The following is a 15,314-nucleotide window of genomic DNA, read 5'->3' as shown; positions in this document are numbered from 1 at the left end:
CCGTTACTGATGTTATCCATCCAAAAACTGATAGTATAGATCCGATACTGATAGCATCGATCCATTACTGATAGTATAGATCCGATACTGATAGTGTCAATCCGATACTGAAAGTGTCGATCCGTTACTGATAATATCGATCTAAAAAACTGATGGTATTGATCTGATACTGATAGTGTCGATCTAAAAACTGATAGTATCGATCTGATACTGATAGTGTCGATCCATTACTGATAGTGTCGATCTAAAAACTGATCATTTTGATCCGATACTGATAGTGTTGATCCGTTACTGATAGCGTCAATCCGATACTGAGAGTGTCGATCCGTTACTGATAGTATCAATCTAAAAAACTGATAGTATCGATCTGATACTGATAGTGTCAATCCATTACTGATAGTGTCGATCCAAAAACTGATCATTTTGATCCGATACTGAAAGTGTCGATCCGTTACTGATAGTATCGATCTAAAAAACTGATAGTATTGATCTGATACTGATAGTGTCAATCTAAAAACTGATAGTATCGATCTGATACTAATAGTGTCGATCCATTACTGATAGTGTCGATCTAAAAACTGATAATATCGATTTGATACTGATAGTGTCCATCCGTTACTGATGTTATCCATCTAAAAACTGATAGTATAGATCCGATACTGATAGCATCGATCCATTACTGATAGTATAGATCCGATACTGATAGTGTCAATCAGATACTGAAAGTGTCGATCCGTTACTGATAGTATCGATCTAAAAAACTGATAGTATTGATCTGATACTGATAGTCTCGATCTAAAAACTGATAGTATCGATCTGATACTGATAGTATCGGTCCATTACTGATAGTGTCGATCTAAAAACTGGTCATTTTGATCCGATACTGATAGTGTTGATCCGTTACTGATAGTATGGATCCGATACTGATAGTGTCAATCCGATACTGAAAGTGTCGATCCGTTACTGATAGTATCGATCTAAAAAACTGATAGTATTGATCTGATACTGATAGTGTTGATCTAAAAACTGATAATATCGATTTGATACTGATAGTGTCCATCCGTTACTGATGTTATCCATCTAAAAACTGATAGTATAGATCCGATACTGATAGCATCGATCCGTTACTGATAGTATAGATCCGATACTGATAGTGTCAATCCGATACTGAAAGTGTCGATCCGTTACTGATAGTATCGATCTAAAAAACTGATAGTATTGATCTGATACTGATAATGTCGATCTAAAAACTGATAGTATCGATCTGATACTGATAGTGTTGATCCATTACTGATAGTGTCGATCTAAAAACTGATCATTTTGATCCGATACTGATAGTGTTGATCCGTTACTAATAGTATGGATCCGATACTGATAGTGTCAATCCGATACTGAAAGTGTCGATCCGTTACTGATAGTATCGATCTAAAAAACTGATTGTATTGATCTGATACTGATAGTGTCAATCTAAAAACTGATATCGATTTGATACTGATAGTGTCCATCCATTACTGATGGTATCCATCTAAAAACTGATAGTATAGATCCGATACTGATAGCATCGATCCGTTACTGATAGTATAGATCCGATACTGATAGTGTTAATCCGATAATGAAAGTGTCGATCCGTTACTGATAGTATCGATCTAAAAAACTGATAGTATTGATCTGATACTGATAGTGTCGATCTAAAAACTGATAGTATCGATCTGATACTGATAGTGTCGATCCATTACTGATAGTGTCGATCTAAAAACTGATCATTTTGATCCGATACTGATAGTGTTGATACGTTACTGATAGTATGAATCCGATACTGATAGTGTCAATCCGATACTGAAAGTGTCGATCCGTTACTGATAGTATCGATCTAAAAAACATATAGTATTGATCTGATACTGATAGTGTCAATCTAAAAACTGATAATATCGATTTGATACTGATAGTGTCCATCCGTTACTGATGGTATCCATCTAAAAACTGATAGTATAGATCCGATACTGATAGCATCGATCCATTACTGATAGTATAGATCCGATACTGATAGTGTCAATCCGATACTGAAAGTGTCGATCCGTTACTGATAGTATCGATCTAAAAAACTGATAGTATTGATCTGATACTGATAGTGTCGATCTAAAAACTGATAGTATCGATCTGATACTGATAGTGTCCATCCGTTACTGATGGTATCCATCTAAAAACTGATAGTATAGATCCGATACTGATAGCATCGATCCGTTACTGATAGTATAGATCCGATACTGATAGTGTCAATCCGATACTGAAAGTGTCGATCCGTTACTGATAGTATCGATCTAAAAAACTGATAGTATTGATCTGATACTGATAGTGTCGATCTAAAAACTGATAGTATCGATCTGATACTAATAGTGTCGATCCATTACTGATAGTGTCGATCTAAAAACTGATAATATCGATTTGATACTGATAGTGTCCATCCGTTACTGATGTTATCCATCTAAAAACTGATAGTATAGATCCGATACTGATAGCATCGATCCATTACTGATAGTATAGATCCGATACTGATAGTGTCAATCCGATACTGAAAGTGTCGATCCGTTACTGATAATATCGATCTAAAAAACTGATAGTATTGATCTGATACTGATAGTGTCGATCTAAAAACTGATAGTATCGATCTGATACTAATAGTGTCGATCCATTACTGATAGTGTCGATCTAAAAACTGATCATTTTGATCCGATACTGATAGTGTTGATCCGTTACTGATAGTATAGATCCGATACTGATAGTGTCAAGCCGATACTGAAAGTGTCGATCCGTTACTGATAGTATCGATCTAAAAAACTGATAGTATTGATCTGATACTGATAGTGTCGATCTAAAAACTGATAATATCGATTTGATACTGATAGTGTCCATCCGTTACTGATGGTATCCATCTAAAAACTGATAGTATGGATCCGATACTGATAGTGTCGATCCGTTACCGATAGTGTCGATGCAGTTATTGATAGTATCGAGATAAAAACTGATAGTGTCAATCCGTTACCGATAGTGTCGATCTGTTACTGATAGTGTCAATCTGATACTGATAGTGTCGATCTGTTACATGCTATAATTATAATGACCATATATTTTATTCTATAAAGAAGTCCATACTTGCTATAGTATTAATAATAATAATATTATATTATCATTGTTGTTATATGGCTAAGCTAGCTATTAATATATTATATATGAAATAATATTGATAATAATATAATCATAATAGTAATAATTGTTGCTATTTATCTATTATTATGTTATGTATCATATGTATATCATTTTATTATTACTGACAGTATTGATCTAAAAACTGATAGTATGGATCCGATACTGTTAGTTTCGATTCGATAATGATAGTGTTGATCCGTTACTAATAGTGTCGATCTGATACTGATAGTGTTGATCCGTTACTGATAGCGTCAATCCGATACTGAGAGTGTCGATCCGTTACTGATAGTATCGATCCAAAAAACTGATAGTATAAATCTGATACTGATAGTGTCGATCCATTACTGATAGTATCAATCTAAAAAACTGATAGTATCGATCTGATACTGATAGTGTCAATCCATTACTGATAGTGTCGATCTAAAAACTGATAGTATTGATCTGATACTGATAGTGTCGATCTAAAAACGGATAGTATCGATCTGATACTAATAGTGTCGATCCATTACTGATAGTGTCGATCTAAAAACTGATAATATCGATTTGATACTGATAGTATCCATCCGTTACTGATGGTATCCATCTAAAAACTGATAGTATACATCCGATACTGATAGCATCGATCCATTACTGATAGTATAGATCCGATACTGATAGTGTCAATCCGATACTGAAAGTGTTGATCCGTTACTGATAGTATCGATCTAAAAAACTGATAGTATTGATCTGATACTGATAGTGTCGATCTAAAAACTGATAGTATCGATCTGATACTAATAGTGTCGATCCATTACTGATAGTGTCGATCTAAAAACTGATCATTTTGATCCGATACTGATATTGTTGATCCGTTACTGATAGTATAGATCCGATACTGATAGTGTCAAGCCGATACTGAAAGTGTCGATCCGTTACTGATAGTACCGATCTAAAAAACTGATAGTATTGATCTGATACTGATAGTGTCGATCTAAAAACTGATAATATCGATTTGATACTGATAGTGTCCATCCGTTACTGATGGTATCCATCTAAAAACTGATAGTATAGATCCGATTCTGATAGTGTCGATCCGTTACCGATAGTGTCGATGCAGTTATTGATAGTATCGAGATAAAAACTGATAGTGTCAATCCGTTACCGATAGTGTCGAACTGTTACTGATAGTGTCAATCTGATACTGATAGTGTCGATCTGATACTAACAGTGTAAATCTGATACTGATAGTGTCAATCCGATACTGATAGTGTCGATCTGTTACATGCTATAATTATAATGACCGTATATTTTATTCTATAAAGAAGTCCATACTTGCTATAGTATTAATAATAATAATATTATATTATCATTGTTGTTATATGGCTAAGCTAGCTCATTTACAACGCCTATTTTAAGTGTATTTTTAATCAATTTAACCATTTTAATGATTTAATAGTGTGTCAAATATTACAATTCAACTGTTATTTATTTAATGAATTTATTTATAAAAACTACCTTGCAAAACTTGAGCACTGAAATGACAGTAAGAAGTAGCAAAAGTGCTAACAATATGCTAACAAATGTCATTGTTTGACATGTATGTATGTATGTTATCTAATTCAATGTACAATTATACTACACTAAAAAGTACTAAGTTAGCATTGGCATTATATGTGGCAAACTCATTACTTCTACATTTAAACACTAATTAGCCGAGAAGCTAACTGGTTTTACAAAGCCTGTTTTCCCGCCATGCGTCCATATCTCGCTGCTGTGACGCCACACCCGCGTCTGAACGGAGTTTGCGCGTGCAGGAGCTGGAGAACGCCGTCGCCGTGGAGAACTTGGAGCTTCAGGAGCAGCAGTCGGACCGCCGGGAGTTGGAGGAAACTTTGCTGGAGTTGGAGAAGCACAAAGAAAAACTCAGCCAGCAAATCAAATCCATCCGACAGCTTTGTTATGAAGAGAGTCAGCAGGTGACAACTCTTTTTGACTTGGCTTGTATGCTAGCATGTATGCTACATGCATTCTAACATGTATGCTACATGCATGCTAACATGTATGCTAGCATGTATGCTACATGCATGCTAGCATGTACGCTACATGCATGCTAACATCTATGCTACATGCATGATAGCATGTACGCTAGCATATATGCTCACAAAAAATGTTTGTATGCTGAGATGTATGCTACATGTTTGCAATAAAACAGTTTTGTATGCCAGAAATATGTGCTACATGTATGCTAGCACATACGCTACATGTATGCTAGCAAAACAGTCTGTATGCTAGCATGCATGCTACATGTATGATCGCAAAACAGTTTTGTATGCTACATGTATGCTAAGGCCTCGTCCCCCCCAAGCCCTCATTCCCACTAAGACCTTGTCCCCACCAAGACCTCACTCCCACTAAGACCTTGTCCCCACTAACACTTTGTCCCCAATAAGACCTTGTCCCCACTAACACTTTGTCCCCACTAACACTTTGTCCCCAATAAGACATTGTCCCCACTAACACTTTGTCCCCAATAAGACATTGTCCCCACTAACACTTTGTCCCCAATAAGACCTTGTCCCCACTAACACTTTGTCCCCAATAAGACCTTGTCCCCACTAACACTTTGTCCCCAATAAGACATTGTCCCACCAAGACAACACTGCCACTAAAACCTTGTCCCCAATAAGACCTTGTCCCCACCAAGACCTCACTCCCACTAAGACCTTGTCCCCAATAAGACCTTGTCCCCACCAAGACCTCACTCCCACTAAGACCTTGTCCCCACTAACACTTTGTCCCCAATAAGACATTGTCCCACCAAGACAACACTGCCACTAAAACCTTGTCCCCAATAAGACCTTGTCCCCACCAAGACCTCACTCCCACTAAGACCTTGTCCCCACTAACACTTTGTCCCCAATAAGACATTGTCCCCACTAACACTTTGTCCCCAATAAGACATTGTCCCCACTAACACTTTGTCCCCAATAAGACATTGTCCCACCAAGACAACACTGCCACTAAAACATTGTCCCCAATAAGACCTTGTCCCCACCAAGACCTCACTCCCACTAAGACCTTGTCCCCAATAAGACCTTGTCCCTACCAAGACCTCACTCCCACTAAGACCTTGTCCCCACTAACACTTTGTCCCCAATAAGACCTTGTCTCCACCAAGACCTCACTCCCACTAAGACCTTGTCCCCACTAACACTTTGTCCCCAATAAGACCTTGTCCCCACTAACACTTTGTCCCCAATAAGACATTGTCCCCACTAAAACCTTGTCCCCAATAAGACCTTGTCCCCACCAAGACCTCACTCCCACTAAGACCTTGTCCCCAATAAGACCTTGTCCCCACCAAGACCTCACTCCCACTAAGACCTTGTCCCCACTAACACTTTGTCCCCAATAAGACCTTGTCCCCACTAAGACCTCACTCCCACTAAGACCTTGTCCCCACTAACACTTTGTCCCCAATAAGACATTGTCCCACCAAGACAACACTGCCACTAAAACCTTGTCCGCAATAAGACCTTGTCCCCACCAAGACCTCACTCCCACTAAGACCTTGTCCCCAATAAGACCTTGTCCCCACCAAGAACTGACTCCCACTAAGACCTTGTCCCCACTAACACTTTGTCCCCAATAAGACCTTGTCCCACCGAGACCTCACTCTAACTAAGATCTTGTCCCCAATAAGACCTTGTCCGAACAAAACCTCACTCCCACTAAGACCTTGTCCCCAATAAGACCTTGTCCCCAATAAGACCTTGTCCCCACTAACACTTTGTCCCTATAAACACCTTGTCCCCACTAAGACCTTGTCCCCACTATCACCTTTTCCCTACTCACACCTTGTCCCTACAAACACCGTGTCCCCACCAAGCCCTCATTCCCACTAGGACCTTGTCCCCAATAAGACCTTGTCCCCAATAAGACCTCACTCCCACTAAGACTTTGTCCCCAATAAGACCTTGTCCCCACTATCACCTTGTCCCTATAAACACCTTGTCTCCACCCAAGCCCTCATTCCCACTAAGACCTTGTCCCCAAATAAGACCTTGTCCCCACCAAGACCTCACTCTCACTAACACCTTGTCCCCAATAAGACCTTGTCCCCACCAAGACCTCACCCCCACTAAAACCTTGTCCCCAATAAGACCTTGTCCCCACCAAGACCTCACTCCCATTAAAACCTTGTCCCCAATAAGACATTGTCCCACCAAGACAACACTGCCACTAAAACCTTGTCCCCAATAAGACCTTGTCCCCACCAAGACCTCACTCCCACTAAGACCTTGTCCCCAATAAGACCTTGTCCCCACCAAGACCTCACCCCCACTAAAACCTTGTCCCCAATAAGACCTTGTCCCCACCAAGACCTCACTCCCACTAAAACCTTGTCCCCAATAAGACATTGTCCCCACCAAGACCTCACTCACACTAAGACCTTTTCCCCAATAAGACCTTGTCCCCACCAAGACCTCACTCCCACTAAGACCTTGTCCCCACTAACACTTTGTCCCCAATAAGACCTTGTCCCACCGAGACCTCACTCTAACTAAGATCTTGTCCCTAATAAGACCTTGTCCCACCAAGACCTCACTCCCACTAAGACCTTGTCCCCAATAAGACCTTGTCCCCACTAACACTTTGTCCCTATAAACACCTTGTCCCTACTAAGACCTTGTCCCCACTATCACCTTGTCCCTATAAACACCTTGTCCCCCCCAAGCCCTCATTCCCACTAAGACCTTGTCCCCAAATAAGACCTTGTCCCCACCAAGACCTCACTCTCACTAACACCTTGTCCCCAATAAGACCTTGTCCCCACCAAGACCTCGCCCCCACTAAAACCTTGTCCCCAATAAGACCTTGTCCCCACCAAGACCTCACTCCCATTAAAACCTTGTCCCCAATAAGACATTGTCCCACCAAGACAACACTGCCACTAAAACCTTGTCCCCAATAAGACCTTGTCCCCACCAAGACCTCACTCCCACTAAGACCTTGTCCCCAATAAGACCTTGTCCCCACCAAGACCTCACTCCCACTAAGACCTTGTCCCCAATAAGACCTTGTCCCCACCAAGACCTCACTCCCACTAAGACCTTGGCCCAACTAACACTTTGTCCTCAATAAGACCTTGTCCCCACCAAGACCTCACTCCCACTAAGACCTTGTCCCCACTAACACTTTGTCCCCAATAAGACATTGTCCCACCAAGACAACACTGCCACTAAAACCTTGTCCCCAAAAAGATCTTGTCCCCACCAAGACCTCACTCCCACTAAGACCTTGTCCCCAATAAGACCTTGTCCCCACCAAGACCTCACTCCCACTAAGACATTGTCCCCACTAACACTTTGTCCCCAATAAGACCTTGTCCCACCGAAACCTCACTCTAACTAAGATCTTGTCCCCAATAAGACCTTGTCCCACCAAGACCTCACTCCCACTAAGACCTTGTCCCCAATAAGACCTTGTCCCCACTAACACTTTGTCCCTATAAACACCTTGTCCCCACTAAGACCTTGTCCCCACTATCACCTTTTCCCTACTCACACCTTGTCCCTACAAACACCGTGTCCCCACCAAGCCCTCATTCCCACTAGGACCTCGTCCCCAATAAGACCTTGTCCCCAATAAGACCTCACTCCCACTAACACCTTGTCCCCAATAAGACCTTGTCCCCCCCAAGCTCTCATTCCCACTAAGACCTTGTCCCCAAATAAGACCTTGTCCCCACCAAGACCTCACTCTCACTAACACCTTGTCCCCAATAAGACCTTGTCCCCACCAAGACCTCACCCCCACTAAAACCTTGTCCCCAATAAGACCTTGTCCCCACCAAGACCTTACTCCCACCAAGACATTGTCCCCAATAAGACCTTGTCCCCACCAATACTTCACTCCCACTAAGACCTTTTACTCAATAAGACCTTGTCCTCACCAAGACCTCACTCCCACTAAGACTTGTCCCCAATAAGACCTTGTCCCCACCAAGACCTCACTCCCACTAAGACCTTGTCCTCAATAAGACCTTGTCCCCACCAAGACCTTACTCCCACCAAGACCTTGTTCCCAATAAAAACTTGTCCCCACCAAGACCTCACTCCCATTAAGACTTTGTCCCCAATAAGACCTAATCCCCACCAAGACCTTACTCCCACTAAAACCTCGTCCCCAATAAGACCTCACTCCCACCAAGACCTCACTCCCCAATAAGACCTTGTCCCCACCAAGACCTCACTCCCCAATAAGACCTTGTCCCCACCAAGACCTTGTCCCCACTATCACCTTGTCCCTACAAACACCTTGTCCCCACCTAGCCCTCATTCCCACTAAGACCTTGTCCCCAATAAGACCTTGTCCCCACCAAGACCTCACTCCCACTAAGAGCTTGTCCTCAATAAGACCTTGTCTTCAATAAGACCTTGTCCCCACCAAGACCTCACTCCCACTAAGAACTTGTCCCCACCAAGACCTCCCTTCCATTAAGACCTTGTCCCGAATAGGATTTTATCCCCACTAACACCTTGTCCCTATGTACACCTTGTCCCTACATACACCTTGTCCCTAATAAGACCATGTCCCCACCAAGACCTTACTCCCACTAAAACCTTGTCCCCAATAAGACCTCAACCCCACTAACACCTCGTACCCACCAAGACCTCGTCCCCACTAACACCTCGTACCCACTAACACCTCGTACCCACCAAGATCTCGTCCCCACTAACACCTCGTACCCACTAACACCTCGTACCCACCAAGACCTCGTCCCCACTAACACCTCGTACCCACCAAGATCTCGTCCCCACTAACACCTCGTACCCACTAACACCTCGTACCCACCAACACCTTGTACCCACCAACACCTTGTACCCACCAAGACCTCGTCCCCACCCAAACCGGTATTATTAGTTGGATCCAAGATCTACAGGGTGGGTAAAGGTCCTGTGTCCCTCCAGATCTTGTCCCTGCAGGCGGAGGAGGTGAGCCGGGAGAGTCAGGTGGAGGAGTACCAGCGAGAACTGGCCATAGCGAGGTGGCGTCTGCGGAAACTGAAGGAGCAGGTGAAAGGAGCCAAGAAGAGGACTGAGGAGGCCGGGGACAGGTCCAGTCCTCTGCAGGACTCCATCAGACAGTCCTACCAGGAAATCCTGCAGGTGCGGCTCAAACACGTCAACACAAGCGGTTGTCCACACCATTAAAACCCAAACCAACTAGCGCTTCACCTGTTAGCATGCTAATGTTAGCATTTTAACGTTTTATGTTAGCATTTTAGCTAATTTTGTACTTTTTATGTTAGCATTTTAGCATTTTATGTTAGCATTTTAGCTAATTTTGTACTTTTTATGTTAGCATTTTAGCATTTCATGTTAGCATTTTAGTTAATGTACTTTTGAACCTAATTATCATAGATTCTATTACTTGAAACCATATTCAAAGTGTGCTAGCTCTTTTCTAGTTAGCATGCTAAAGTTAGCATTTTAATGTTTTATGTTAGCATTTTAGTTAATTTTGTACTTTTTAACCTAATTATCATGGATTCTATTACTTGACACCATCTTCAAAGTGTGCTATCTCTTTACTAGTTAGCATGCTAATGTTAGCATTTTAACATTTTATGTTAGCATTTTAGCTAATGTTGTACTTTTTATGTTAGCATTTTAGTTAATGTTGTACTTTTGAACCTAATTATCATAGATTATATTACTCGAAACCATATTCAAAGTGTGCTAGCTCTTTTCTAGTTAGCATGCTAATGTTAGCATTTTAATGTTTTATGTTAGCATTTTATTTAATTTTATACTTTTTAACCTAATTATCATGGATTCTATTACATGACACCATCTTCAAAGTGTGCTATCTCTTTACTAGTTAGCATGCTAATGTTAGCATTTTAGCTAATTTTGTACTTTTTATGTTAGCATTTTAGCATTTTATGTTAGCATTTTAGCATTTTATGTTAGCATTTTAGTTAATGTTGTACTTTTTAACCTAATTATCATGGATTCTATTACTTGACGCCATTTTCAAAGTGTGCTAGCTCTTTACTACTTAGCATGCTAATGTTAGCATTGTAACGTTTTATGTTAGCATTTTAGTTAATTTTTTACTTTTTAACCTAATTATCATGGATTCTATTACTTGACGCCATCTTCAAAGTGTACTAGCTCTTTACTACTTAGCATGTTAATGTTAGCATTTTAACGTTTTATGTTAGCATTTTAGTTAATTTTGTACTTTTTAACCTAATTATCATGCATTCTACTACTTGACGCCATCTTCAAAGTGTGCTGGCGCTTTACTAGTTAGCATGCTAAGGTTAGCTTTTTAACGTTTTATGTTAGCATTTTGGTTGATGTTGTACTTTTTAACCTAATTATCATGGATTCTTACTGCACACCATCTTCAAAGTATGCTAGCTCTTTACTAGTTAGCATGCTAAGGTTAGCTTTCTAACCTTTTATGCTAGCATTTTAGCTAATTTTGTACTTTTTATCCTAATAATCTTAGTGCCATCCTAGAAGTATGCTAGCTCTTCACCTGTTTGCATGCTATCGTCAGCATTCTACTATTGTATGCTAGCATTTCAGCAAGTTTTGTACTTTTTAACTGAATAATTACGGATTCCGTTACTTGAAGCCATTTTTCAAAATTTGCTAGCATTTCACCTGTTAGCATGCTAATATTAGTGTTCTAACATTTTATGTTAACCTTGCACTTTTAATGTTTGCATTTTAACATTTTATGGTAGCATTTTAGCTAATTTTGTACTTTTTGACCTAATAATCATGGATTCCGTTATTAGGTGCCATTTGGAAGAATGCTAGCTCTTCACCTGTTAGCATGCTACGGTTAGCATTCCGACGTTTTATCCTAGCATTTTAGCTAATGTTCTACTTTTTGACCTAGCAATAATGGATTTCGTTACTAGGTGCCATCTTAGAAGTATGCTAGCTCCTTACCTGTTACTACCACTGTTAGCATTTTAACATTATCTACTAGCATTTTAGCAAATATACTTTTTAACTCAACAATCATGGATTCCATTACTTGGCGCCGTATTAGAAGTAAGCTAGCTCTTCACCTTTTAGCATGCTACTGTTAGCATTCTAAGTTTCTATGCTAGCATTTTAGCTAATTTTGTACTTTATACCCTAATAATCATGGATTTTGTTACTTGATGCCATCTTAGAAATATGCTAACTCTTTATTTAGTCTTGTCAATAATTCATAAAGTTAAGATAATGAAGCAGTATGTTGAATGATGCAGACACGTTTGTTACTGGATAGGTTCTACTTTGTATGTGTAAGTAATGTACAACTATAATTATTTACTTAAATCTTTGACCAAGTTTTATATTTTAAGTGTTTATAATATCGTGTTAGCATAGAAGTTAGCCACCGATTAGCGCGTGAGCCAGTTTTCTGCTAACTAAATGATGTTTTCCACGCAGGAGGAGAACACTCTGTGTTCTCTGTCAGGCGGCGCCGTCACCCCAGAGAGCCAATTAGACGGCTCCACATCACCTGCCGACACCACTGAGGACGAACCACTTCCTATGAGACCGTGGGGGCGGAGCCAATCGCTGCCTGCGTACGCCGACCTCATAATGGTAAAACCACTCTCACGTATATTAATATACTCTGTTAGGATGTAACAGTTATTTATATTTTAATTTCTATTTCTAGTTGTGTTTTCTATTTTTATTTTATTTTTAGTATTTTATTTTTTATTGTATTTAATGTAATACATATATAAATATATACGTTTTTTTATTCAAGAAAATACTATAAATATATACATATGCATAGATATATATATATATATATATATATATTTTTTTTTTTTTAATAACGTATTTTTATTAAATTAGAAACAACAAAAAATATATGTATATGTGTATATTTTAACATCATAATTTTTATTAAATTAGATACAATAAAGATGGAATATTAAAAAATAATTATATTATATACATATGTATAAAATATATTATAATATTTTTTTAATTGAATACCATTTTTCTATATATATATATATATATATATATATATATATATATATATATATATATATATATATATACACACATATATATATTATATATATATATATATATATATATATATATATATATATATATATATATATATATATATATATATATATATATATATATATATATATATATATATATATATATATATATATATATATATATATATATATATATATATATATATATATATATATATATATATATATATATATATATATGTGCGTGTATATATATGTGTGTATATATATGTATATAAATGTGTATATATGTGTGTGTGTGTGTGTGTGTGTGTGTCTGTCCAGGTGGCCAACAGCGCCCCCTTCTGCAACAACCTGGCTGACACCAGGGAAGAAGTGGACAACAGTGGCAGCAGCTCCCCTAAGGTGATGTTCTTATCAATTATTATATTATTATTATTGACATATTGAAGGTTCACATGACTTCACAACAAATTAAAAACTGGGGTTAAAACTTTGCTTAGTTTGTGTTTCTACCATAAAAAATGGGACTTGTTCAACAAAAAAGGGTAAATAACATAAAATACTTTGTATCAAAAGCTAGATCCGTAGTTGATCTAGAGACGTAGGAGTTGGAATTAAAACCAAACAATTAATAATGTGTGACTTACCTTTGAACACTTTTATGACAGGGTAATATTTAACAAAAAGGGCATAAAACATAAAAAATAATAATATCAACAGATAGATCTGAAGATGAACCACATGTTCAAGTATTGAAAGAAAAAGTAATTTATGAGTTATTTTAACCCTTTTATGAGTGGGACCCTTTTGTGTCCCTAAGAATTTTAGTGTGATTTTTTAAAATTTTTTAACTATAATGCTCAAAAAATAATGATTTAAAATCAATGTTGTTATAAATGATTGACCTATTGAAGGCTCCAATTACTTCACATCAAATATTACACTTATAATATTTTCAGTGGGAAAATATTACATATTTTGTGTTTTCGCCATACAAAACAGGGTAATATTTAACAAAAAAAAGGTATAAAACATAGAAAAATGACTTTATATCAAAAGATAGATCTGAAGTTGAACTAGAGATTTACGTGTTGAAAGAAAAAAAAAAGTAATTTATGAGTTATTTTAACCCTTTTATGAGTGGGACCCTTTTGGGTCCCTAAGAATTTTAGTGTGATTTTTTTTTTTAAACTATCATTGCTCAAAAAATAATAATGATTCAAAATCAATGTTGTTAGGAATTATTGACATATTTAATATTCCAATTTGCACATTTTCAGCGGGAAAATTTTGCATATTTTTTGTTTTCGCCATACAAAACAGGGTTTATTATTATTACTATTTTTATTTAAATGTATTATTATTATTTATTTATTTTATTATTATTTTTAATTTAACAAAAAATGGTATAAAACATAAAAATACTTGATATTGACAGATAGATCTGAAGTTGACGTAGATATTTAAGTGTTGGAAAAAAAATTTATGTATGAGTTATATTTAATGCTTTTATGAGTGGGACCCTTTTGGGTCCTTAAGAATTTTAGTGTGATTTTTTTTTTTTTTAAACTATCATTGCTAAAAAAAAAAAAAAAAGATTCAAAATCAATGTTGTTATGAATTATTGACATATTTAATATTCTACTTTGAACATTTTCAGCGGGAAAAATATTGCATATTTTGTGTTTGCGCCATACAAAACAGGGTAATATTTAACAAAAAAAGGTATAAAACATAGAAAAATTACTTTATATCAACAGATAGATCTGAAGTTGAACTAGAGATTTACGTGTTGAAAGAAAGAAAAAAAAAGTAATTTATGAGTTATTTTAACCGTTTTATGAGTGGGACCCTTTTGGGTCCCTAAGAATTTTAGTGTGATTTATTTTTTTAAACTATCATTGCTCAAAAAATAATAATGATTCAAAATCAATGTTGTTAGGAATTATTGACATATTTAATATTCCACTTTGAACATTTTCACCGGGAAAATGTTGCATATTTTTTGTTTTCGCCATACAAAACAGGGTTTATTATTATTTTTTATTTTTTTTAAATGTATTATTATTATTTA

At 37.5% G+C, this 15,314-nt stretch overlaps 1 protein-coding gene across 3 annotated transcripts in view; it reads left to right on the top strand.

Annotated features, from left to right (window-relative positions):
• Nucleotides 1-15,314, top strand: part of LOC133664755 (uncharacterized) — a 35,040-nt gene that overhangs the window by 2,747 nt on the left and 16,979 nt on the right. For all 3 annotated transcript variants that reach the window (XM_062069651.1, XM_062069650.1, XM_062069649.1), the window contains exons 2-5: nucleotides 4,998-5,159; nucleotides 10,158-10,355; nucleotides 12,654-12,812; nucleotides 13,562-13,642. In XM_062069651.1, the coding sequence (XP_061925635.1) occupies nucleotides 4,998-5,159; nucleotides 10,158-10,355; nucleotides 12,654-12,812; nucleotides 13,562-13,642 (600 nt within the window). The remainder of the gene's footprint in view (nucleotides 1-4,997; nucleotides 5,160-10,157; nucleotides 10,356-12,653; nucleotides 12,813-13,561; nucleotides 13,643-15,314) is intronic.

Source organism: Entelurus aequoreus, linkage group LG14 (assembly GCF_033978785.1).
Source record: "Entelurus aequoreus isolate RoL-2023_Sb linkage group LG14, RoL_Eaeq_v1.1, whole genome shotgun sequence".
Lineage (NCBI taxonomy): Eukaryota > Metazoa > Chordata > Actinopteri > Syngnathiformes > Syngnathidae > Entelurus > Entelurus aequoreus.
The sequence above is the reverse complement of the archived record's forward strand: the minus strand, read 5'-3'. Positions and strand labels throughout refer to the sequence as shown.